This window comes from Bombyx mandarina, chromosome 12, assembly GCF_030267445.1.
Source record: "Bombyx mandarina strain Sakado chromosome 12, ASM3026744v2".
Taxonomy (NCBI): Eukaryota; Metazoa; Arthropoda; class Insecta; order Lepidoptera; family Bombycidae; genus Bombyx; species Bombyx mandarina.
This window is the reverse complement of record NC_143219.1, coordinates 10,175,935-10,202,408: the sequence shown is the minus strand read 5'-3', so window position 1 is coordinate 10,202,408 and position 26,474 is coordinate 10,175,935. Positions and strand designations below refer to the sequence as shown.

The 26,474-nt window shown below is 39.1% G+C and overlaps 1 protein-coding gene across 6 annotated transcripts in view; it reads left to right on the top strand.

Annotated features, from left to right (window-relative positions):
* The first annotated feature begins 6,162 nt into the window (after positions 1-6,162).
* Positions 6,163-26,474, top strand: part of Ufd4 (ubiquitin fusion-degradation 4-like) — a 35,897-nt gene continuing 15,585 nt past the window's right edge. For 2 of the 6 annotated variants that reach the window (XM_089731674.1, XM_089731672.1), the window contains exons 1-31: positions 6,164-6,356; positions 7,445-7,470; positions 7,705-7,844; positions 7,931-8,046; positions 8,126-8,244; positions 8,332-8,471; positions 8,590-8,765; positions 9,344-9,474; positions 9,822-9,955; positions 10,341-10,582; positions 11,783-11,947; positions 12,035-12,170; positions 12,552-12,726; positions 13,882-13,947; positions 14,621-14,786; positions 15,613-15,831; positions 16,598-16,730; positions 16,801-16,931; positions 17,652-17,764; positions 18,213-18,342; positions 18,632-18,772; positions 19,175-19,370; positions 20,473-20,689; positions 21,047-21,346; positions 21,692-21,889; positions 22,049-22,341; positions 22,693-22,846; positions 22,943-23,081; positions 24,356-24,537; positions 24,612-24,716; positions 25,434-25,546. In XM_089731674.1, the coding sequence (XP_089587800.1) occupies positions 7,705-7,844; positions 7,931-8,046; positions 8,126-8,244; positions 8,332-8,471; positions 8,590-8,765; positions 9,344-9,474; positions 9,822-9,955; positions 10,341-10,582; positions 11,783-11,947; positions 12,035-12,170; positions 12,552-12,726; positions 13,882-13,947; positions 14,621-14,786; positions 15,613-15,831; positions 16,598-16,730; positions 16,801-16,931; positions 17,652-17,764; positions 18,213-18,342; positions 18,632-18,772; positions 19,175-19,370; positions 20,473-20,689; positions 21,047-21,346; positions 21,692-21,889; positions 22,049-22,341; positions 22,693-22,846; positions 22,943-23,081; positions 24,356-24,537; positions 24,612-24,716; positions 25,434-25,546 (4,670 nt within the window). In that variant the 5' untranslated portion in view covers positions 6,164-6,356; positions 7,445-7,470. Of the gene's footprint in view, positions 6,357-7,444; positions 7,471-7,704; positions 7,845-7,930; positions 8,047-8,125; positions 8,245-8,331; positions 8,472-8,589; positions 8,766-9,343; positions 9,475-9,821; positions 9,956-10,340; positions 10,583-11,782; positions 11,948-12,034; positions 12,171-12,551; positions 12,727-13,881; positions 13,948-14,620; positions 14,787-15,612; positions 15,832-16,597; positions 16,731-16,800; positions 16,932-17,651; positions 17,765-18,212; positions 18,343-18,631; positions 18,773-19,174; positions 19,371-20,472; positions 20,690-21,046; positions 21,347-21,691; positions 21,890-22,048; positions 22,342-22,692; positions 22,847-22,942; positions 23,082-24,355; positions 24,538-24,611; positions 24,717-25,433; positions 25,547-26,474 lie in introns of all 6 variants that reach the window. The other 4 variants (XM_089731673.1, XM_089731675.1, XM_089731676.1 and 1 more) reach the window with 4 other exon arrangements.

The following is a 26,474-nucleotide window of genomic DNA, read 5'->3' as shown; positions in this document are numbered from 1 at the left end:
CACAAAGACGAAGAAAAAGGTACAATTTTGTAAGGATTGCAATAAGAAAGGGCATTCCACAGAAGCTTGTTGGTCAAAAAAGAAACCCAATAACCCCAATAAAACTAAAGGTCAAGAAAAGACATTTAACATCTGTTTAACAACAGGAACATCGAAATGTAAAGGCAATTTATGGTGTCTTGACAGTGGCTGTACGTCACATATGACGGGTGATAAAAGTATACTCCATAATTTAATCCCCGCGATTGACACTCTAAAGCTAGCTTCAGATAAACATACGACCGAAGTTAAAGGGAAAGGAAAAGCCGAACTTTATACAAAGGATCGACGCTATCAAATTAGTCTTTCTGACACATTATATGTACCTGATTTATCGAATAATCTAATTTCTGCAAGCAAAATTACGGATCATGGCTATAAGGTTCTATTTGAAAAAGAACAAGCCAGTGTCATAAAAGGCGGGAAAACTGTATTAAAAGCTAACAGAAGAAATGGATTATACTATCTTGAATTTGATAAACCGGAAGAGACAGCAAACTTCGCACCTAGTGATGAAAGCGAAATTATGAAATGGCACAAGAAATTAGGTCACATCAATGAAAGAGACCTAAAAGAAATGGTTAAAAATAAAATGATGCGAGGACTCGACTTTAAAGAAAAAACTTTGGGTACGTGTGAGACTTGTATCAAAGGAAAATTTTCCACTCTACCATTCCAAAGCCATGGACAAATAATCTCTACCGAAGTGCTCCAGATAATTCACAGTGACGTGTGTGGCCCATTTGAGAATGAATCAATGGCCGGATCAAAGTATTTCGTAACATTTATTGACGATTATACAAGATACTGCTGTGTATATTTCTTAAAAGAAAAGAGCGAAGTAATCGATAAATTCAAGGAATATAAAAACTATGTTGAACTGTTTCATAAGATGAAAATTCAAAATCTACAAACTGATAATGGAGGTGAATACAGGTCTAAAGCGTTTGACAAATTTCTCAAAGATAACGGTATAAGCCGAAGACTATCTGCACCTTATACCCCACAGGAAAACGGCATGAGTGAAAGAAAAAATCGGTCGCTGATGGATAAAGCCAGATGTCTGATGCTAGATGCCAATATCCCTGAAAATTTTTGGGCAGAAGCAGTAAACACTGCAAACTATTTGATAAATAGAAGCCCAGCAAGAGCTCTCACAGGCAATTCCCCATATGAGAAATGGGTACAACGAACACCATCAGGAAATCACCTACACGTATTCGGAAATAGAGCGTTTGTGATGAACAAAAACCGAAGAGGAAAATTCACAGCCAAAGCGACAGAAGGAGTATTCTTGGGATATGCAGAATATACAAAAGGTTTTAGAATATATATACCCGAAAGGAATTATGTTATTATCAGCAGAGATGTAAAAGTAGTCGAAATGATGCATTATAGCGGTACTCCTGCTGAGAAACGCGAAGGTTTTACTCCAGAACCTCAAACAGAACAAATTGAAATTCCAGAAAACAGAAACAACATTAATGAGAACTTACCTTTTCAGGACTCTAACCCCCTTTATTCCAGCTCTAGTCAAGATCATGTTGATGAACCATCTCCCTCAAGTGGAAGACCACAAAGGGACGTGAGACCACCAGCATGGATCAAAGATTATGAGTTAAGTCGCTGCGTGACCATGTTTACGTCAGAAAATAATGACGACTATGACTGCTCTTTACTAACATACAAAGAAGCTGTGACTGGCACCGACAGACGAAATTGGGAGAAGGCGATACAATCTGAAATGGAATCATTACAGAAAAATAACACCTGGGTATTAGTAGACAAGTCAGAAGCCAAAGGACACGAAATACTGTCGAACAAATGGGTATTTCGGATTAAAGATGACGGTACGTACAAGGCTAGATTAGTCGTACGTGGATGCTAGCAGAAAGGAAACCTGGATTTCGAAGACATTTATAGCCCAGTAGTAAGTCAATCTGCATTAAAAACTTTATTAGCAATTGCCGCATCTAAATCTTACTACTTCATGACATTTGACATCAAGACAGCTTTCTTAAACGGAGAGTTATCAGATGAAGTTTATATGAAATTGCCTGTTGGCTATGAGACTATCTGCAATACTACTGAAGTTGTTTGCCGATTAAAAAAATCTTTGTACGGATTAAAACAAGCTCCATTTACATGGAACAAAACTTTTACCCAAGCGATGTTTGATTTGGGATTCAAGACAATCAAAACAGATCGATGCATTTTCATAAACGAAGATAAGTCAATAATAATCGGACTATTCGTTGATGATGGACTTGTCATAGGAAAAGATAAGAAAAAGATCGAAGCTATTTTGAAGAAACTTGAAACCAAAGGGGATGGCCCATTTTCGGCCCAAAGCGGACAATAGATTATAGAAAAAATACTTTGTGCATTAATTTTGTCATAAATAAATATGCATTTACTTTCTTGCAAATAAGCGCCACTATAGTTTACAATAAGTAGTTTAAAAAAAGTAACTCTATTGAAAAAACAAGGATTTTTATTTTTGCGGGAAAAATATTGCCAGCTTCAAATCCTTTTACGTATGAAGTAAATATTTTGAGTATATAAATAAAACATATAAATAAATAATTTTAAGTATTATCATTAATCAAACGATTTTAATGGATTTTATGCACATAAAATAACATCGAAGACATACCCATTGGACTTTAACTTGTAACTATACTTGAGACCTTAGAACTTATATCTCAAGGTGGGTGGCGCATTTACGTTGTAGATGTATGTGGGCTCGAGTAACCACTTAGCAACACCAGGGTGGCTGTGAGCTCGCCCACCCATCTAAGCAATAAAAAAAACTTTACTAGTATTGTTATTTAAATATGTACAACTAAAACAAAAACATAAAAAATAATGTGTACTCGTAAAAAAAAGATTAAGATATAAATCAATTATCGGTTATTTAAAAAAATAATCGATATATGAATTTCATGTAATTATTTTTCTTTATACTGACAACACTGAATTTAATCTCACTGACTGACACTTCGCTTGCTGCTTGTGGTGTTGTGCTTGCGTACAAAATGGATGTGTTCTGATTTTTCTTCGATTTATTTTACTTTTATCAATAACGTTTCATACTACGACTAAAAAACATTGTGTGAATTGTGGTTTTACCCTGACCGAGATTTAAAACCGTGTATATGCTCTCCTTTGCTATTTTTAGATGATACTAATTGTGTATGAAGATGAAGAAAATATAGATATTTAAAGAATTAAGTGTGTTTTTATACCCTATTGGATAAAAATACATTAGGAACATCTTAAACATTAAGAAAAGAAAAGTTCTTGAAGTATCTCACAATCCGACACTTATTTATATAGAAAATTAACCTCAAAACGAGTTTTTATTTTTATTATATTTTTTATAATAGTGGCGTCAATTTCAATATATTTTTTAGATATCCAATACATTTAAGAATTTGAATCAGTACATTTTTATAGTAATAATTGATGTCCATCTTGGGCCTAGCACACTATGGAGAGTGGGCAATCCCCTTTCAGATGAAAAAGAATGAAAATCCAAATACTTATCTGGGTATGGAAATAAAAAACTCAAAAGAAGGAATAATTCTTACTCAGAGATCCTACATAAATGACGTACTGGAAAAATACAACATGAAAAATGCCAAACCTTGTGACACGCCCGCAAGTAGTGATTCAAAGTCGATACAGGAAACTGTCCAGGAGAAGGAATATCCCTATAGGGAAGCAGTGGGAAGTTTACTGTACCTGTCTACCAGAACCAGACCAGATATCGCACAAGCGGTCAATCTAGTTAGCAGGAAGGTCGAAAACCCCACTAGAGAAGACGTTACAAAAGTGAAGAAAATATTCAAATATTTAGTGGGAACCAAACATAAAGGCATTTTGTTCAAACGAAACAAACCGATAGAGAGCATCGATGCTTACAGCGACTCGGATTATGCTGGAGACCCATTGACGCGAAGAAGCACTTCTGGTTCCGTGCTAATGATAGCCGATGGACCAATATCATGGGCATCCAAGAGGCAGTGTGCAGGACGAAATAGGGTTTTTTATAGTTTAAGAAACAAATAGATTTAATTTAACCGTTAATAAGTGATTACGTAATAAATGTATAATCTTAAGTTATTTTATAGTCAATATGTTAGTGTATCAGATCAGAGAATGTAAATAGATCAATAGGAACGATTTGTGGAGCGCTTTCACTACGGTAACATACAGATCAAGGGACCCTCCAAAGTGGCGCGTCGATAGCGCGTCGCGAGATGGGGTACTGAAATAAATATAAAAGGATGGCCATTCATAGGCAAAATCATCCGGTCACCGTCCTCGTCGAACCCGTCGCTTGCGACGAAGGGCTCGACGAGAGAATTAACCCACAGACACAGCCCACTGAGTTTCTCGCCGGATCTTCTCAGTGGGTCGCGCTTCCGATCCGGTGGTAGATTCTGCGAAGCACTGATCTTGCTAGGGCGGTGTTAGCAATTCTCCGGTTTGAGCCCCGCGAGCTCACCTACACAAGCTAGGGTACGCTGAAATAGCCTCTCAAGGCTATCAGCATAGGTAGGAAAAAAAAAAAAAAAGGCAAAATCAGTTCCCAGTGAATCTTCGACAAAGAACCATCAGCAAGATAGAAACAGTTCCCAGTGAATCTTCGACAAAGAACCATCAGCAAGATAGAAAAAGTTCTCAGCGGATCTCCGACATAGAAACAAACAGTTCCCAGTGAATCTTCGACAAAGAACCATCAGCAAGATAGAAACAGTTACCAGCAGTTCTCCGATAGTACAGTTACCACCAGTGAACCAGACAATTACCTGCGAAACCTCGCTACAGAAGCCGATACCCATCGAAAGAAACTGCCGTTTTCTACCAGCGCACAAACAGACAGCAGAAAATATTATCACACGACTCGGAAACAGCCATACAGACCGGGTCGTGTACAGGCAGCCTATAGTAGCGCTATCGTCGACTGAAGCCGAGTACATAGCCGCAGCAGACTGTTGCAAAGAGGCATTGTATCTCAAATCTCTATTACAGGAAACAACCGGTTTGGACATAAAAATAAATCTACATGTTGATAACCAAAGTTCGATTCAACTTGTGAAGTCTGGATCCTTCAACAAAAGGTCTAAACACATAGACGTGCGGTACCATTTTATACATGAACACTTCGTGCACGGATTAATAAATATTAGCTACTGTCCCACAGAAATTCAGTTAGCTGACGTAATGACAAAACCATTGTCAAAAGTAAAATTTGAAAGACACTGTGCAAGATTAATGCATGTATAGAAACGTGTCTCGGCAACATGAGTGAACATCAGGAGAAGGTGTTGGAAGGTCGTGATGCTGTCCACGTATAATTGTCTATGATGCACTATATTTGAATAATTTTTTATAAAACTTACATGTTTCTTAGACCGTGTCTAGATGAGAAGTTCTGACTTTTTCTTACAAGAATACAATCATCTGTTTTTCAAACATTTAAAATAATTCTAATATTCGAAATCTGTAATCATGAGTCAAGTGTTGCCTGCCATTACATTCATATTCAAACTCCAACACTAATAAATGACGCTAGCACAAGGGCGGATCCAGCTTTGGCGCCAGGAGGGGGTCACATAGTCGCGGGCAAGTTAAGAACTTATAATTTAATTTTGATAACAATAGATAATAAATAAATCATGATGTTCTTCAATTAGTCCAAGTTAGTTCAAGTCTTGGAACTAGCTCAGGGGGGGTCATGACCCCCATGACCCCCCCTGGATCCGCCGTTGCGCTAGCATCTTACATAAAAAAAAACTGTAGATTTCGGGGTCTAAACTGAAAACTAAGAGAATTTCCGAAAAACTGTCGATCTATAGTTAAAACTGTAGGGTTGGTAACTGTGAGAGAAAAGTTGACCACACAACTAAATCTTTGAGGATAGCAGTTATGCCTAATAAGCGAAAAATGGATATTGATAATAACATTTAATGAAAATGTTGTATAGATTGAATCAGCATTTAACTTCTTTGAATTTTTATTTCAAAAACAGAATCGTTATTTATTACATTGACTTAACAAGGCTAATAATACGCCTGTATGTGCTATGTTCCCTTTGATTGTCTAAGTAGACAAAAGTCTTCAAAAAAGTGTGTTTTCGATTGATACTGAAATTTGATGGTTTGGTGACAAAAAATTGTAAAGAATTAAAATCTGTGTTAATTTTTGCTGCGTAGTAATAATTTACAGTCTTAAAAACATTTTTTTCATCTAGGGTGCAGCGGTAGTTGCGAGAAAGATCGATGAATAAAATCAATTAATTTCGAGTGGTAAGTTATTTTCATTACCTTCAACAATGTCCTCATCACTTTTGTTAAATTTGTTGTGAAATGAGTGAAAATAATTTTTAATCTTTAAATAAATCCATTAACGTGTCTATTGAGTTGATCACCTTTCTTCTTTAAATTAATAATTAAATAGTGAAATAAATTGTGTTTGTATGACAAAAGAGAAAGGAATAGTGTCAGCTTAGTCCACATTGAAATAATGTAACCTACATAAGATTTTAAAATACTAGACCGTTCTTATATACCTTCGTTTCAAATAAGTTCAATAATAAATTGTTAAAAGAAAGGAAATGTACAAATTAGTATTTAAACAAGGCTTTAGCTAGTAATGACAATGAGACCAAAAACATAAAAATATAAACAATATGCAGTTGAAAAGTGTTTTTCTTACTAATGGGTACATTGGTATGATGTGTACATTATTGTGTACATTCCTTATGTTACCGTGTTTTTAGGAACAAACTGTATTATTGATTATTGTTGTATTTAATTGTGTTTGCATTATGTAATTAATGTTGTACCCATTATGTTTGCAAACATGTTGACATAATTATTACAAAGTTTATATTCCTTGATATAAAAAATACTGCATGTCATTATAATCATAATCCTGTAAGTACTGTGAACTAAATAGGATACATAAAAGAGTGGCAAAATTTTGTGATACCATATAAGTCTGTCTATCTCAAGCAACAAGAAAACTACATTTTACCCATATGAAATGCATTGCTTTGTATTAGTAATCACACATGAATTTTATTATTGATGATAATGTCATGCAGATGATAAAGTATGTTTGCTGTTTTTATTTATTTTCAGTATATGGACAAGTTCCACTTTTTAAGGTAATCTGATATTTTGTCTGGCTATTCATGAGACTATACTTATATGAGACTCCAGAAAGCTTTTACTACTATATTCCCTTGCCACTGTTAGCTGTTGTGCAATATCTAATCATAGTAACCTACTGCTTTCCAAATTAATTGTGTCACTTCCCTTAATTCCCTGCTAATGTTACTGATGGTAGAATATTTTAACTAGACAAACTAAAATAAAATTATTTGTTTCAGGTGATCCATACCACTAAACTGTAAAGGTATGTGTACTAGTGTATAATCTATTGATTTATAGGTACTACATAAAGCACATAAATAATCTAATTTCTTTTTTTAACTGTTGTGCAGTTTTTTAGGTTTCTGAAAGTTTTTGTATTTAAATAAAGCTTTGTAAAGAAAGACTAATTGCTTTGAAAAAAAAATTGAAGCGAAAAAAGTGAAAATATACCTAATTTAAAAATAAAATAAGTTTTTTTATTCTAATTGAATTGTAGATGGCAGAAGTGGATCCAGAGACATTACTGGAGTGGCTGCTGACTGGGCAGGGTGATGAACGTGATATGCAACTCATTGCTCTTGAACAGCTGTGTATGCTTCTACTAATGTCTGATAATGTTGACAGGTGTTTTGAAAGGTAATGTTAAATGTTAAACTAGATTTGTTAAAAGTTGTTGTTTGTGTTTTTCTCTGCAATTTCTATAAGGTGTTTAATAATTCCAGCTGTCCACCAAGAACATTTCTTCCAGCTTTGTGCAAGATTTTTTTGGATGAATGTGCACCTGATAATGTTTTAGAAGTTACTGCAAGAGCTATCACATACTATCTGGATGTGTCTGGTAAATCAATGTGTAGTAAAATTTGGTGTACAACAAAAAAAAGAAAACGATTTGTTTCAATTTGGTTTTATCTTTATAGCTGAGTGTACAAGGCGCATTGTAGCAATTGAGGGAGCTGTGAAGGCTATATGCAACAGACTGTTGACAGTTGACCCCAATAATCGGACAAGCAAAGATCTAGCAGAGCAATGTATAAAGGTAAAACAATTATATTGCTAAATAGAAAACAAACTATTTAAAAAATATAACACTAATAACTCATATTAATTTAAATTTGATTGATAGGTCTTGGAACTTGTTTGCACTCGAGAAGCCGGTGCTGTATGGGAAGGTGGTGGTTTACCTGCTGTTTTGCATTTTATTACAAACCATGGTACCTCAGTGCATAAGGATACACTACATTCAGCCATGGCTGTGGTTTCCAGGTATAAAAAAAGGTTTTTTAACATTAAACTGTAACATTAAAACATATACCTATTCATTGTTGTTACCCCAGACCCCAGCCTTAGAGATTGTTGTTCGTTACGTTGTAACGTGTTATAGGGTGTGCGGTAAGATGGAGCCCGGTGACGCTCGCGTAGGTGACGCGGTGTCGTCGTTGTCAATGCTCTTGCGTCACAGCGATGCGCGGGTGGCGGACGCAGCGCTGCGCTGTTTCGCCTCGCTCGCCGACAGGTTTGCACGTGCACATGCCGACCCGGCGCCGTTGGCTGAACACGGTAAGAGTTACACACCATTCCAATATTGTGAAAATTAACTGTAACATTGATTGTGAAAAGAAATGTGAATGTAAATTGTATGCATATTTTATTGTATGTATTGGTGAAACATAACAAAATTAAAGACTAGCGAATCCGTAATGCTTGCATTCAGAAGTTTTTACATTTATTGGAACATTGCGAATTTATTGTATAATATTTGAAAATAGTTAACTTCTTAAATTAGTAAAACTTCTTCTCCGCTAATTCTGTCTATAATAAAAGCATTAATTTATTAGGACGACTCTTTCCACGTTTTGGACAATAATTAGTCTGAAACAATTATTATATTATACAAATTTTGAATTGCCATGACTCTTACGAGTTCTTTTTATAAAAATCCACATGTTGTCTCTTGTACGGTAATGAAATTACCACTGGAGCTCCAAAAACAATAAACAAAAGAGTTCTGTCTGAACTGCAAGATTCGGTCGCAACAAATAGAAGATAAACTTATAACAAAATAAATAATTCATTATAAAATACATATATTGTCTTAATGATGAAATTAATTAAAAAACAATATTCGAAATGATTAGGCCTAATTGAAGAATTAGTACGACGTTTGGGAAGCACAGAGAGTGGAGATGATAAATGTCTCACCTCAGCTGTATCCACTACAGTCAGTCTCCTTTCGACGCTGTGTCGCGGATCGGCGCAGATCACCCATGTGAGTTGATTGTTTCTAATTGTTATTTCCTTCATATTTCTCTAACTCCGTTTTTCGTTGTGATACAGTATAAGTAAAAACCCAAGAGTAGTTGAGTAGTAGAGTTGGAGCCGGTTTATTTTATAAGTAAAAACTCAAGAATAGTTGAGTAGTAGAGTTGGAGCCTGTTTATTTACTTGCCTTTTTATATTCCATCAGAATAATCATGTAGAGAATTAGACTCCCACTTCAGTCTTAGCAAAAATATCTATTACTGAATAGTAAAGTACAAAATTGGAGGCTTGTGAAATTATTTACAAATAATTTGGTTACTCTTACATGTTCTAGAAATATTATTTCTATTACAGGATTTAGTTCGTTTGGAATTATGTTCAGCCATTGAAAAGGCAGTTCAAGCAGATGAGCGTTGGTGCTTAGAATGTATGCGATTGGTCGACTTGTTACTAGTACTGCTCTGTGAAGGAAGGCACGCTATAGCAACGTGAGTATTACCGTAGTTTTATCCTGTCCTTAAATAGAGCACTGCTTGGTGAAAAGTAATAATAACATGAAATACACAGTAACTAGAACAGCGTAATTAGGATAATTAATAAAATTTGTGAGATTTAGTTTTAAATAATTTTATTATTATTCATTCATCGTTGAAATCGTACCTAAATATTTGCTACGAAATATTAAAGAATAATGTGTATTGTATTTTTTATTTAGGAAAATGATAAAATACTGAAATGCGATTAAGATAATTCGCGATTTTACAATTCTTGACGTTTTAGTCTTGTCTGATAACTGACTTTTTTATGAGTGCCTCCGTCACTTGGTCGGGGTTACAGTGGTTACACGGTCATTGATATATGCAAGTAACCTAGGGGTGCGAACCGTAATGTCGGTTCATCATCGGGCGCGCGGTCCACGGAGGCGAGTCGCGGCGGAGAGCGCTCGCACCGGCAGCTCATCGACTGCATCCGCGGGAAGGACACGGACGCGCTGCTGTCGGCCGTGTCCAGCGGCGCCGTGGATGTCAACTTCACCGACGACGTCGGCCAGACGCTGCTCAACTGGGCCGCCGCCTTCGGCACCAAGGAGATGGTCGAGTTCCTGTGTGAGAAAGGTGATCCATTCTTGCTTTCTTGTAACGACTGCACTGAAAAAAAAAGGGGGGGGGGGATTAATTTTGTAATTTAGACTATAGTCTCTAGTTATGTGTCGGTGGTGGCTATATCGAGCTAATGCTACTGCTTCCATTGGGGAAGGTTCCATGGTAGTAGTAGCATTTTATTTTCCCCACCTATCTACTTTTTTTATTGCATAGTTGGGTGGACGAGCTCACAGCCCACCTGGTGTTAAGTGGTTACTGGAGCCCATAGACATCTACGACGTAAATGCAACACCCACCTTGAGATATAAGTTGTAAGGTCTCAAGTATAGTTACAGCAGCTGCCCCACCCTTCAGACCGAAACGCATTACTGCTTCACGACAGAAATAGGCAGGGTGGTGGTACCTACCCGCGCAGGCTCACAAAGAGGTCCTACCACCAGTAATTACATAATTTATAATTTTGCGGGTTTGATTTTTATTACACAATGTTATTCCATTCACTGTAGAAGACAATCGTGAACATTTGTTGAGTACGTATTTTATTAGAAAAAAATTAGTACGGGATTCGAACACCGGTGCATCGCTCAACACGAATGCACTGGACGCTTATCCCTCAGGCCAAGACGATATATATATTTATTTATTTTCTACCTAACTGGTAGCCTTGAGAGGCTATTCCAGCGTAACCTTAACTAGTAGGTGAGCTCACGGGACTCAAACCTGACGACGTTGCTAACACGAACCCTAGCAAGAGCCGTGCTTCGCAGAATCTACCACCGGATCGGAAACGCGACCCACTGAGAAGATCCGGCGAGAAACTCAGTGGGCTGTGTCTGAGAGTTAATTTACTCGTCGAGCCCTTCGTCGTAAGCGACGGCTTCGACGAGAGCGGTGACCGGTGCTTGAGGTACCTAAAAGCACCGTTAGTGGATCGAGAGGCCACGACGACTTGAACTATCTACTACTAGTCTACTACTCAATTCTTGTGTTGAATATTAGTCGGCAAGGTATACTGTTAGGCCACGCCTATCTGGTTCCGGTTAAAAACAACGAATGTATCGTGAACTTGTTTGCGCGTCTAAAGGAATGAAACTGTTGAGCTGCATAATCGATTTTGTCTGCGGATTCCAGTAACTGTTTAAGAACAAATAGACTATTAGATCTGCTCTCAGTGTATTCCGATAAAATAATTTCGTATTTGACGTTGAACAGGAGCGGACGTAAATCGAGGTCAGCGTAGTTCATCCCTTCACTATGCGGCTTGTTTTGGTCGTCCCGCGATTGCCAAGGTACTGCTTCGGTATGGCGCCAATGCGGATTTGCGTGACGAGGACGGTAAAACCCCATTAGACAAAGCGAGAGAGCGACACGATCAAGGTATTTCTACGAATATAATATAATTTGAAATATGATTTAGTAAGTGTGAAAGTGTTTAATTGGTTTTGTTATATGTTTCCATTATAGGGCACAGGGAAGTGGCAGCAATATTGCAATGTCCCGGAGAGTGGTTGGTTGTCGGCAACAGCGAGTCTCCGTCTCCGTCGACTGATGATGACTTTCCAGAGACGGGCGACAAAGAAATGGCTGAGTTTTACCTAGAGTATGTAATTTTGTGTGATGTGAATCCAATCGCTTTCATAGAAAATTATTCGTTTGAAAAGGGAAATTACCCTAACCAAAAAAAAATGGATTTAAGGCTAAGAAAAACAAAATCGAACGTTTCCGGTTTTTTTTTTGGTTAGATAGGTGAATGAGCTCACAGCCCACCTGGTGTTAAGTGGTTACTGGAGCCCATAGACACGCACAACGTAAATGCGCCACCCTTCTTGAAATATACGTTTTAAGGTCTCAAGTATAGTTACATTTATGAAAATAATACTCTGTAATGTCTTTTCAATCGTTTTTTTAGATTTAAAATTTGTTTTTCGTACATTGAACTCGGCACTAGATGGTATGCTAAGTGTAAGCGCGGTGTGTGCAGACGGCTGGTGCCGCTGTTCTGCGCGCGGTACGTGGGCGCGGGCGGCGGCGGCGTGCGGCGCGCCTGCCTGTCGCTGGTGCGCAAGATGGTGCACTACGCGCCGCCGCGCCTGCTGCGGGACGCGCACCCCGCCGCGCTGCTCACCAACCTCGTCGCCGCCGTGCTCGACAACCAGGTCACTGACAACATGCACACATCCGAAAGAAATGCTATTAACCCTTTGACTGCCGTATAGGTCACCAGTGCCCTACGTGGCGCACTGAATTATGTCGAACTAGCGACAGGCTCTCGCTTCGCTTCGGAAACTATAATTTATTATTGATTTCTCCGCTATTTAATGGATGTTATCTATATATCTAAACATGAATTGTTGTTCGTTAGTCTCGCTAAAACTCGAGAACGGCTAGACCGATTTGGCTAATTTTGGTCTTGAATTATTTGCGGAAGTCCAGAGAAGGTTTAAAAGGATAAATATATAAGATAGATAAATATGAAAATGCTCGGAATTAAATAAAAATAACAATTTAGTTTTTTCTTTGATGTGTCCTCCATCGGGCGGATTCCTTTTGTTTGTTTTAAGTTTATTATATAAAAAACTTTAGGTCTTTTATTTATCGATTGAGGCACTACGAAGTCTGCTGGGTCAGCTGGTTATACATAATTATAAATCTTCCTCTTCAATCACTCTATCTATTAAAAAAAACCGCATCAAAATCCTTTGCGTAGTTTTAAAGATTTACGCATACATAGGGACAGATATAGAGACAGAGAAAGCGACTTTGTTTTATACTATATTATTATAGTGATTACGTTACAGAAACGCCGGAATATCTAGTAGGCTCTGAGAAAGGCGAATCCGAAGATACTGAGAATGAATCAATTTCTAAAACATACATTAAAAACAAACGAAGGTATAGTTAGGCATTGGTAACAGAAATCGATATAATTACTTCGGTGCGCCGCGTAGGGCACCGGTGACCGGCATGGCAGTCAAGGAGTTAAACGACAGTCTAATAAACAGTTCATTTATCAAGAAACAAACAGAATCCCTGTTAATTGTATGGAGTTGAAACAGTTTACCTTCGTTTTCCGTTAGGGGCGCTGTTCCAACTCGATACAAATTTGAGTAAACTTTTACGCAATCAAGAAGTTAAAAACCTCGCACTAAACACACTGATCTTTGCTTAGGTAATCAATAACATATTATATCTGTTATATAAAATGCTGCCTGCCATCTATTGGAAAATGTGTAAGGTGTCTTCGTCAAATATATTTCTGGTTATTCTGGTTTCGAACTGGTAATGAAACATAAACGTGTGTGTTTAATCAGGACGTGTATCCCGTCCGGAGGCCGCACCCGCGGTACCTGCGCAGTCGTTACATTCGGCCGCCGGCGGTAATGTTCCGATGGTGTGATTGAACCCGCCCCCGCTCCTCTCTAAACCCGGCTCTAAAACTTTACAAATAATTACTTATAATAATATAACTTGGTTTACATTTTTAGAACCTTTCGATAACGCAACTACACGCACGAACATCTCATTTTACCACATATAGAGCCGTGCTGTGGGTCCGTTAATAATTATCTTGTATTTAGCTAAAACGAGAATGTTTTGAATAGCTGTCATCGAACTAAATTGTTCTTACTAATAAATTTACTTTTCATGTATCATAATAAAATTATGTTATAACATTCACACTGTAAAGGCATCACACCATCGAAACTTACTTGCATTCAATACCTTTGTTGTTGTGTTTAATTCCTGGTGTGCAACTCATGACATAGCATACGAAATGATCTTTGGAGTTACTTGAGTAGCATATGTGTGTGTGTGTATGTTGTACATATTGTAAATTACAGTAATGTTAATCAAATTAATGTTAATGTAATAAATTTTTAAATTATAATAAAAAAATATAAAATTAAAAACATTTAATTAAAAAAAGAAAACATTATTTTAATTTAACTTATATAATATATGAATATGATTCCTAAAGAATTTTTTTTTGTACATTCTAAATAGCTAATTAAGGATACAAAAAAATTTATGCGATTGACATTCCTACAGGATGACGACGATGGACATATGACAGTTTTGGGCATATCCGAAGAGTTGATGGCCAAGGCCGCCGACGTGTATTTGGAACAGTTCGCTCGGCTCGGCGTCTTCAGCAAAGTCGAAGCACTCGCCATCACACCCATTCAGTACGACAGCGATGGCAGCTCCACTCCAGGTACTGTTGGGTATAATCTATACTAATACTAATCTACGGTGGTTTTTACGGATGCTCCGTTATAACTACTGAACCATGCATCCGATTGACTTGAAACTTGGTATCCATGTAGAAAATATATGTACTTAATGGATAGGCTAATATTTATCTCTGAGTGTTGGACTCCCTACACCAGTTGCGAGGGCGTTTTTTTTTTGCCTACAAGGGCAATAAAAAAAAAAAAAAGAGTATCTTTGTGGGGGTGAGAAATAATAATGTTAATTTTAAATGCACAGCGAAGCAGATGGGTACAGCTAGTTAAAAAATAAATCATTACACATATCAAAAGCATTGAAGGTGCTCTTTCTATCATTTTTGTGTTCATAAAAAAAATCAGGAAAAAAACACAATTCAATCCGTTCATTTGATTGATTGAGTTCAGGCGTTTTGGTATGAAGCATGTTAGGGTTGTCTTGAATTAAGTGTAATCGAATAGATATTGTATGGTGGTGTCCAAGAACTGTATTAATTTCTTAAGACGCTGTGCTCAAAAGTTGAGTAGGTGCCTGTAAGATACATTATCACTGATTAGTAAATACCCAACTAATATTAATTCATTTGTTTGCCCGTTTGATTCCCTATACATTTAGACCTCATCTGAAATAAACGACCTAAATAAAATTAGAGTACTTAACGATAGACCGTGGCTTGGCTCTGCCCCTGGTTTTGCTGACGTCCATGGGCGACGTTAACCACTCACCATGCCGTATGCTCTGCCTACAAAGCAGGCGGGCAGGAGTTCTGTAACAACGAAAGCATGGGTCGTGACCGTGCTGTGTGTCTCCAGAGCTGAGCGGCGAGGACGCGTCGTGCTTGTCGAGCGGCGTCGCGTACTCGTGGGGCGAGTGGTCGCTGTGCCGCGGGCGCGACGCGCTGTACGCGTGGAGCGACGCCGCCGCGCTCGAGCTCAGCACCGGCAGCAACGGCTGGTTCCGCTTCCTGCTCGACGGCAAGCTGGCCACCATGTACTCCAGCGGCAGTCCCGAGCACCAGACCGACAACACTGGCGAGTCAACTCTCCTTCTTTTTTCGTCTAAATTAGATCCTTTTGCGTTACTTGTCGCAGTAGAGCCCTTCAAATTCGTTTTGAAGTTAAAACATCTTGTATGTAATATTGAATCTCTAGGAAATGAAAAAAGCCTCACTAAAAAGGGACAAACGAATAGGATATGTCTTGTGAGGGAATTGGGTATAATACTTGTTAAGAATAACACTGACATTCGCAAGTCATCTGTGACCACGAAAACAGTAAAGATTTCGAAACGTCGGAAATAATGTTATATTGAAGGCTGAAAGGCTGTTTAGCCTAATCGACATTTCGCTTAATACGCAACATTTATCTTTGCAATTAAATGTGTGTTTTATTTAGTATTAGCATCAACAGTTCGAAGTTTTTAATTGAACTTCAATTAAGTTTACTCCATTCAAATAGCTGAATTTCTTTTTGGTATTTTTTTTTCTCTAAATTTTGAATTTAAAATGACTTACTTACATAGTTACAAAAATGTCGCTTAAACCGAATAGCCTTTCACCACTCGATATAATGACAATAAAAACGCGAGATTAAATTGTAAAAGTAGTTTTTATTATGCTTACAACTCTCGGAAATCGTGGAGATACTATATACTTCTGAAGGGTTGCTTCTACCACGTGCAAACAGATCAATCGCGAAATCTGCAACTTCCAATCTAACTAAATATCAAGAATTAATAATAAATTAAAAAATAAGTTAGTCCCAATAGAACTTTACAATAAAAATCTTTCCACTACAGAAAATCGCGGAGAGTTCATTGAAAAACTACAAAAGGCAAAAGCTTCGGTGAGAAACTTTATTCCGCAGCCGATCCTGTCGAAACCCGGTCCCAATAAACTAGTTCTCGGGAATTGGTCCTTAACATGTGAAAAGTAAGTTCCAATTCATACTGATGAATTCTACATTTTAAAAAGACGTAGATACATATTTTTGAACTTGCAGGGAAAAGGAGCTGCATATATACAATATAGATGGGCAGCAACAGACCACAATATTGAAAGAGGATTTGCCGGGATTTATTTTTGAATCAAATAGAGGAACCAAACATACATTTACTGCAGAAACATTTTTAGGTTTGTACATTATTTTTATATTTATAATTTTTTTATGTTTTCTTTCGAATTAGTTTTCAAGTACCAGGAATAATGTCTATCGTACTATTTTTGATTTCCCCGGAGCAGCAGAAAATGTTCCCCTAAAATAGTTAGTGTTTTTTTTTTTATTGCTTAGATGCGTGGACGAGCTCACAGCCCACCTGGTGTTAAGTGGTTACTGGAGCCCATAGACATCTACAACGTAAATGCGCCACCTACCTTGATATTGTTTGCAATATACACACATTTGTATAAAATAACCACTAAGATTTAGTGCCATTAAAATTAGATTTACGTAACACATCACCAAATCAAGAGAGAAGAAAGGACCTTTATTACTTAGTACTGAGTATAAAAATAAGGATGGGTACAACCTTTGGTTCAGTTGTTAAAAGAAGTACATATTTATGTAAGCCTCTTTATTGAAATATATTGGTGGCAGGGTGCATATTTAACTCGCACGGATAACGTTAACCAGTTTGTTTCTACGGCAGGGGCAGTCATAAGTTTGAGTCTGTTATACTATATGATTAAGACAAAGACCTCATGTCTACTTTACACAAACCAGATGGGGCACGATTGTCTTTGTATGCATTAAAAATATCCAGACATTTCTTTGACAGATTTTAAAATTTTATCTTAGTGAGAGGTCCAGTGGTCAATATTTTGTTTATTTACCCAATTTAATATACCATACAGGTCCTGACATCGCGAGTGGTTGGGCTGATAGAAGGTCATTGCTTACCAATAATTCAACACCAACAAAACCTCGTTCTCGAATATCAGCAAAAACCGAAGCTCTTAAAGCACAAGTGAGTATTTTTTATTTATTAAAAACAGTTTATAAGAGGACCACTCTCAAAGAAAAAAATATAACAATAAACTATTAAACCGGAATAATGTCCGTTTTCTTAGTGTGTGTATGTTTAAATGTCTTTTCTAATAATGTTCGAATAATAATAAACGAAACTTAAAAGATGATTTACCAGACTCGCCAGAGATAGATAGAATATATCTGTAACTATGATACCAATAAACTGTGATCGTCAACCGAAATCCACTGGGATTAAGGCGTATTGAGGGTCTGCAAGGGTGGATACCACCATCCTGTCTATTTCGGCCGCGGATCAATAATTATGAGTTCCGGTAAGAAGGGTACCCAACAATTGATACTTAAACCCCATGCTGAACTTAATAGTAGTAGAGTACTTAACATGGAGGTCACGCTCGTGCACCTATAAAAATGTGTGTGGATTGTAGGTATGTGAGCGAGCGCGTGCGCTGTACTCGCGGCACCTCGCGAGCGCAGTGACGCGCCAGCCGCGCCCGCCCGTCGCCCGCCTGCGCGCGCTGCTCGCCAGGATGCAACGCATCGCCACCCAGCCTTCCAGTCAGTCACGCACAATATACATGCACTCTATAAAATATTCATTATATTTACAACAAACTTACGTTTATTTGTGGATTATTTCCCATAGTGACAGGATCCTGATTAAAGGTGTTATGTAATTTTCGTTGAGAGTCATTGTAGCCGCATATATGCTTAAAAGTTTATCGTTTATTATATTGACATGAAAATATGTTAATTTTACCTTGCCCACATAAAAAAAAAGAATAACTGGAATGTGAACCTCTTACGTAATAAAGTTGGTTTATAAAATATTTGTTTTGTCGAGCAGAAGATTGGCAACGAGAGCTTAACGAATCGCTGGATCAGCTGACCGAGTTGCTGTGTGGAGATGAGCATCTGTCTGCGTATGAGTTACAGTCGTCTGGGTTAGCACCTGCCCTACTCCAGGTCCTCTCCCCACAGGTTAACGGTCAGTCACTTCATAAAAATTAATATATGGGTACAGAATGCATTTTATAATTTTTTTTTCAACACTAGCGACTGCAATATCACGAACGAGCACAGGACTTGCCGGAGGTGTTTTAAATTTATAAGTGCGTGGGAATATTAGAATTCACCGCAATTAAAAATTCAGTGACGAAACATAAATGCTGTTGGTTTCTAAACTTTTTAGACGTTCAAACTGGATTGACATGTCTGCTTGCTTCGTGGCAGAAATAGGCAGGAAGGTTCATAATTAAGTAAATTAAAATAAGATAGTTATTCTTATTATAAACCTGTCGATTTGATCAATTTAGTTGATGATTTCTGCGTATTAAACTGTAAACCAGCAAGCAGATTGAATGTTAATAAAACGAGTTTCCAAACGTAGACGGTCCGGGCCACCTGTCGGAGCGCAGCCGCGTTGTGAGCGCGTGGATGTGCCGGGCGTCGGGCGCGGCGGGCGCGGCGCTGGCCGAGCGGCTGGTGGCCGTGCTGGAGTCCGTGGAGCGGCTGCCGGTGCTCGCGCCGCACGACGCGCCGCCCGCCCCCGCTTCTGCCTTGCACCACCTCACTAAGCGCATACGGTATGAGCCTGAACTGCATCTCGCGGTTTTGTTTTCCTATCTATTCTAGTAACCTCGAGAGATTATTCTAAATTCACCGAACTAGTAGGTGAGCTCGCGGGGCTCAAACCTGACATTGTCGCTAATACGAACCCTAGCAAGAGCCGTGCTTCGCAGAATCTACCACTGGATCGAAAATGCAACCCAGTGGGAAGATCCAGCGAGAAACTCAGCAGGCTGTACCTGTGTGCTAATTTGCTCGCCGAGTCCTTCGTCGCAAGCGACGGGTTCGACGAGAATGATGACCGGTGCTTGGGGTACCTAAAAGCACCGATAGTGGATTGGGAAGATCCGAAATGACGTGTTTTGGGCGATGTTGACTGTTTACCATTCGGTCCGCGGGACACCAGCGGCACCGTCTAGGCGGCCTGACGGGCTGCCGTACCGAGACGGCCGACGTTTCAGAGCCTTCGATTCGCCTCGAAGGTTCCGTCGGCTGGGCGTCCTTGGGGTGAGCCGCGCCGTCTGGTTGTAGTGTTGACAGCGGTAACCCCCCTACCTCATCCGGCTTCTGGCCTCGGAGGGGATCGGACGTCGGGTGTAAGAGTGCAGGGGAGTCGTTTAGTGGGTGGGTTCTAAAATCCTTGGGCTCGCGGTCTGCTCGCAACATCATGCAGATCGTTGAGTCTCACATACCCCGCGCGCCCCTTACGCCCCTAGGTTCGGATCCCGGCCCGGAAAAAAAAAAGGATCGGGAATGTTGCCTCGCAGTTTAAACGCAATTTTAACAAGTGGACTATTATTTGTGTATCCTATGAAAGTCATGGGGAATTTCGAAGGACCTTTCATATCTGAATTCCAAATTAAAGAAGATTGATCATTTAAATACCAGCCAATTGCCTATTAACATATGTCTAAGTTGCTTCTTGAAATAATGAGGTTTGTAGCAACCAACGTAGCTGCTATGTTTGAAAACGTTTCTGTTTCCCTCTAAAGTCATTATCATACTCCAATTACTGCATTCAGATGGTTGCGGAGTATGCAAAAAAAAATTGTCGATTTAAAATAGTAACAAGTACTTTTTTAATCGAACTGTATTAAACAAAATCTTCCTTGTGTACAGCTTGCGCGTCGAACGTGAAAGTGATGAAATCAGCGAAGACAGCAACGCTAATAATAACAGCGGCCGTAACCTGAAAGTGGAAGCCCTCACTACCGTCCGTCAGCTAGAACGGTTCTTGGCCAAGTCCGTAGCGCGACAGTGGTACGACATGGAGCGGTCCACCTTCCTCTTCGTGCAAAAAATAAAAACTGAAGCTCCCTTAAGCTTCACCTACGACGTAAGCCTTTAACAATAGCTATTTCATATTCAGAGTTAATCCAAGAGCTAAGATACTGGTGATATCTGGTGATACTATTTTACTGGTGATACTATTTTTTCTTGTGAGTCCGCACGGGTTGGTACCACCGCCCTGCCTATTTCTGCCATGAACCAGTAATGCGTTTCGGTTTGTGGGGCAGGGCAGCCGTAGTAACTATACTGAGACCTTAGAACTTATATCTCAAGGTGGGTAGCGCATTTACGTCATAGATGTCTATGGGCTCCAGTAACCACTTAACACCAGGTGGGCTGTGAGCTCGTCCACCCATGTAAGCAATAAAAAAAAAGATAAAATTAATATGATTTTTACCTTTAGCACGATTTCGATGAAAACGGCGTTCTGTACTTCATCGGAACCAATGCTGGCACTTGTGAGTGGGTGAACCCTGGCGCTCACGGGCTAGTCTACGTGTGGTCATCAGACGGTAAACAGTTACCGTATGGACGACCTGAAGATGTGCTGTCGAGATCTCCAGAACCTCTCAACGTGCACACTAATGACGACAGACGCGCTTTCATTGCATTGGACTTAGGCGTTCATATTGTACCAACCGCATACACCTTACGTCACGCCCGTGGCTACGGACAATCAGCATTGCGGAATTGGCTTTTTCAAGTAAGTTTCATAATCTTTATTCATAACCTGAGTGTTTTTTTTGGTAGGGAAGTTGAATCTCCAATGAATCAAGATAAAATATCAATGAATTGGGTGCATTCATAGTACCACTAGTAATAATTCACAAAATTTCTCTGTGTATACTTGTAATTTTGAAATTTGAACGAACCTCCTCTACCTCGATATGTTATGTTTATTATTGGTTTATTGTTCATTTTGTCTAACAAATGCCAAGCAAGATTTCACAGAGTTCATGTGCCAACGGTAGGAAATAAACAATTTTGAATATTTTATAAAAATGACTGAATTTCAAATGATTGATGCTTATTGACGATTTATCTCCAGATGTCAGTAGACGGCTTGACGTGGTGTACGTTGGTGGCACATACGGACGAGCAGGCGCTACAGGAGCCGGGCAGCACGGCCACCTGGCGCCTCCGCACGGATTCATCCTATCGATATCTTCGCATACAGCAAAACGGAAAAAATGCGAGCGGTCAAAAATACTACCTTTCACTCTCAGGGCTAGAGATCTACGGAAAGGTAATAGTTATATTTAACTGAATTTCTCATTAAATAGATGCAAACTAAAATTTCCACGAATACGATTTATATGACTGGTTATAAAATGACTATATAGTTAATTAAATCAAGGATATATTAAACGCTCGAAATGTGATGTTTTGAAAAATAATTATTCAGGTGACTGGAGTGGTAGAGACGGCGCCACGACAAAGCGGTGCCCCGCATCAGACCACGGGCACGATGGCGAGCAGCGCATGTAACAACGCTACCGCCGCGAACAACACGAACAACGCCGGCATGGCGGGCGGCGGCGGCGGCGCGCGGGCGCGGCGGTGGTCGCGCGGGCGCGGCGTGTGTGCGGGCGCGCGCGTCTCCCGCGGCCCCGACTGGAAGTGGCGCGACCAGGACGGGCCGCACCCCGCACTCGGCACTCTCACTTCCGAACTGCACAACGGGTGGGTCGATGTCAGGTATGCCCTCACTTTTGATGATTCTCCCGGCGCTACCAGACATCGCGGATAGCTAGAGTAGTAATCGATGCTCAACAACCCAAAACCAGCTAATACTGTCGACTTGCTCGAGTAATTGACAATGCGTTTCTATGGACGTATGTAGATTCTAATTATTTGGCAAATAGCGCACACTGTACTTGGTGAGTATTCAATGTTCTCAGAATTTTGCGTGCCTGTAGCATTTTGTACATGATCGTTGATTTCGCTGAGTTAGGCGTAATCGACTTTATCGTCCTTAAATCGTGAATTTGAACTATAATCAGAAATGTCTGTATAAAACACGTTGTGAACAGAACTTGTTTAATTCAGGTGGGACCACGGAGTTCGCAATTCGTATCGCATGGGTGCAGAGGGAAAGTTCGACTTAAAAGTTGTGAGCGGTGGCACTGTGATCGAAAGTTCAAAAGCCAGCCGGAAGAGTCACTCGACCCCCAGTTTACCTGACGCCACTTCTGTCGATCAGGTAATTATGAATAAGTAATACTGTTGATATATATCACTATATTTTCGGATTCATTCGTTTATTATTGTCTAATTTTATTTTTATGGATCAATTTAGGTATCAGTAGCGTCGACGGAACAGGCCTCGTCAGCGGACAATATATCAAGTGAAGAGATGGTCAGTAATATGTCAAGACCCCGTACGCACGCCACAGATCTCTCTGCCATTAATAATTCGACGCATCATATAAACTCTGGTATGTTATTTAAGAGATACTTGTAGACAAAAGAAAATAGGAATTAGATTAATATTAAAATATAACTGGATGCATGAATAAATCTATCTATCTTCTATCTATATATATAAAAATGAATTGCTGTTCGCTAGTCTCGCTAAAACTCGAGAACGGCTAGACCTACTTGGCAAATTTTGGTATTGAATTATTTGTGGAAGTCCTGAGAAGGTTTAAAAGGTAGATAAATATGAAAATGCTCGGAATTAAATAAAAATAACAATTATGTTTTCTCTTTGACGTGTCCCCCGTCGGACTGATTCCTTTTGTTTGTTTTAAGTTTATTTTATACAAAAGTTTAGGTCTTTTATTTATCGATTGAGGCACTACGAAGTCTGCCGGGTCAGCTAGTAATATCTAAAAATAACGAATTTCAATGTATTTATTGTGACCTAGTATTGTCATGTGTAATTCTTATGAGGTGCACTAGATCTTCAGTTTAAATTTAAATATAACACTGAAGCGTATTCAAGCGTGCTCATGTTGCCTTCTTTAGTTAATTTATTAGCATAGATAGATGATTTAGTTCACGACCCAGCTAGTGCTAAATGTAGCTTATAGAAATCGTAATTGAATGCCACCCACCCTGAGACATGAGGTCGGAGTCATAATTGAACAACGGCTGCTCAACCTTTTAAATCAGAACATATAAGTCATTTACCGTTGTGTGGTTGCATCAGTAATAACGTGAGGTAAGCCTCTTCATATTTTTTTTATTAGTATAAGTGGTTACTGAAGGTTGTAGACACTAAATTGTGAATGCATCGTCATCTCGCGACAAATGCAAGCAGGACGTGGGCTGTCCGTGAGGAATCACATGTCTCTAACACATATCACCAGTATTCAAAATAGGAATTTAGGGTATGGTAGTACATAAGGTGGGCAAACAGACAAAGTTCGTCGTCAGCAGAGTCGTTAATTTACGTTTATTATTGGTAAATATCCTTTTTACGTGTGAATAAAGGCTTTTATTATTATTATTTTTATTAGTACAAAAGTTAACTATAGGGAAGTATCGACTATCACTAATAAATTTAATTACATTCACAACCAGTAATATCGTGTAGATTTTTCGCTTATTTAAACTGATTCGATGGCGCAGTAGCTAGCGCCCTTGACTACTACTAGGCTGGGGTCGTAGGTTCGATTCCCACTTCGGCTGCCATCTGTGATCGGTCCCCGGATATTTGAATCAAAAGCAATGATTTGTGAACATGATTCAATAGTAAAATTTAAAGTGTTTGACATAGATCTCGCGACAATAGTGGAGTCATTGACGTTGGGCGCCGAAAGTAACAATTGCATCACCGAGTTGGGGAATACATCGTTTACCAACATGGAAATGGGACCTACGAGCATTACGGATATCACCAAACCTTATCCCGCCAAAGAGCCGTTACCCGAATCCAGTGCACACGAGGTAAGTATTCATAAATATCTTAAGATCAAGTAGAATATTACAACAATGTAGTAATGTTGGTTCCAAAATTTCAGTGCGACGAAAATGAAGCCGGGGAAAGTCAATACGGTGATAATAAGAAGGAAAGTCAGTCCGGTTCGGGCACCATGAGCGCTAGCGAACCTGATCTGACGCAACAGGTGAATATTAGCTTTAACCCTTTGAGGTTTTTTTTTTATTGCTAGATGGGTGGACGAGCTCACAGCCCACCTGGTGTTTAGTGGTTACTGGAGCCCATAGCCATCTACGACCTAAATGCGCCACCCACCTTGAGATATAAGTTCTAAGGTCTCAAGTATAGTTACAACGGCTGCCCTACCCTTCAAACTCAAACGCATTACTGCTTCACGACTGAAATAGGCAGGGCGGTGGTACCTATCCGCGCAGACTCAAAAGAGGTCCTACCACCAGTAAAAATCTGTCCGTACATGATGAAAGAAAATTAAATTTTCGATCACGGTCTCGGATTACCATATTCGCCGATTTATCATTTACACAGCCCTTTTCTTATATTGATTACTTATATTACTTACATCGTAATCCTTTCTGAATCTGCACGTTTGTATCTCCACTCGAATATTTCAGCCGTGGAAGTATCTCCCGTTAATTTTCTTAGGGCACGGATTATTATTATAATTATTATTACAATGCAACGGAGTCTTCGCTTTAGCGCCTTTAACTAGTGTCAAAGATTCTAATGATCGAGGTTTTGTAAAAAAAAAGCAAGATGAGTAGAATTATAAAAAATGTTTTACAGAGGCTAGTGATATTTACATTGTGTCATTTAAATTTAACTTAGACATCAGCTGTGAGCTCGTTTGCTTAAATAATCAAATTAATAAAAATATGTATTAAAGGGCACAGGACGCCTGTTGGAGTCGCTGGGCGTGGGCCGCGGCAACAGTGCAGGACGAGGCAGCAACGTGCCGCGCTCGAACCGTAACAATCATTCCTCTGGTCTTCTACCTAGGTATTTATTATTTTATTTTATTTTATTTATTGGATATCAACATGTTATACATCAGCACAGGACATTACAGGTAATACATATATTGGTCTCACACTAAATGCTAGCACAATTACAGGTACCGACTGCATGCATTGGTAAAAAAAAGCGGTTCATTGTATATTAATAGAAAAAAAAATAGTACATTGTGTACCAAGAGAGAAAAGTAGGACATTTACTCCCGCGTGTAAAATTGCCAACACGCGGGATGAGATGTCCTACTTTTTTCCCGCGGTTCACATACTATTTTTTCTCCTACCAGGGCGAAAGTACGTGGAGTACCTAGCCGAGGTCCAGGGGCGAAGCCCTGGCTGCGGGTAGGGTGGGCGGAGCCCCCCCTCATACTCATAAAAAACAATTTAACTGTTTTTTAATTTTTAAATAAACTACTACTAATTGAATAAGAACTGTCTTATGAACTCATCTTTGTTTAATACTTCACTATTAAATTTTATTGCCTTTTGTTTATTTCACTTTTACACTAAACACAATATTGCAAATTACCCGAGCACAACAATGGCGGAGAATTTTAGGTGCGTGAGAGTAGACGTAGACAATAACGCGCATACGCACTTGTACCCAGGGAGGAAAAGTTACACTTTCTTCCCTGTACAGCGGGAGGAAAAGTTAGAATTTCTTCTCAGTAGAGCAGGAGGAAAACCGAACTTTCGGCGTAGGTAGAAGAAAAACATTATCACACATTTACTACCAAATACGCTATTACTTAACTGAAAAAGCTCATTTAGCCAGGATGTGTGCCGTGTGCTGGATGAAGCATTATGAAATGTTGTTAAATGAGACTCGCAATTCGTTGCATCTATGAATACTTTCATATATGTATACGCGCCTCTATTGAATACTAGAACGAAATCGAGAATTTTTACAAATTGAA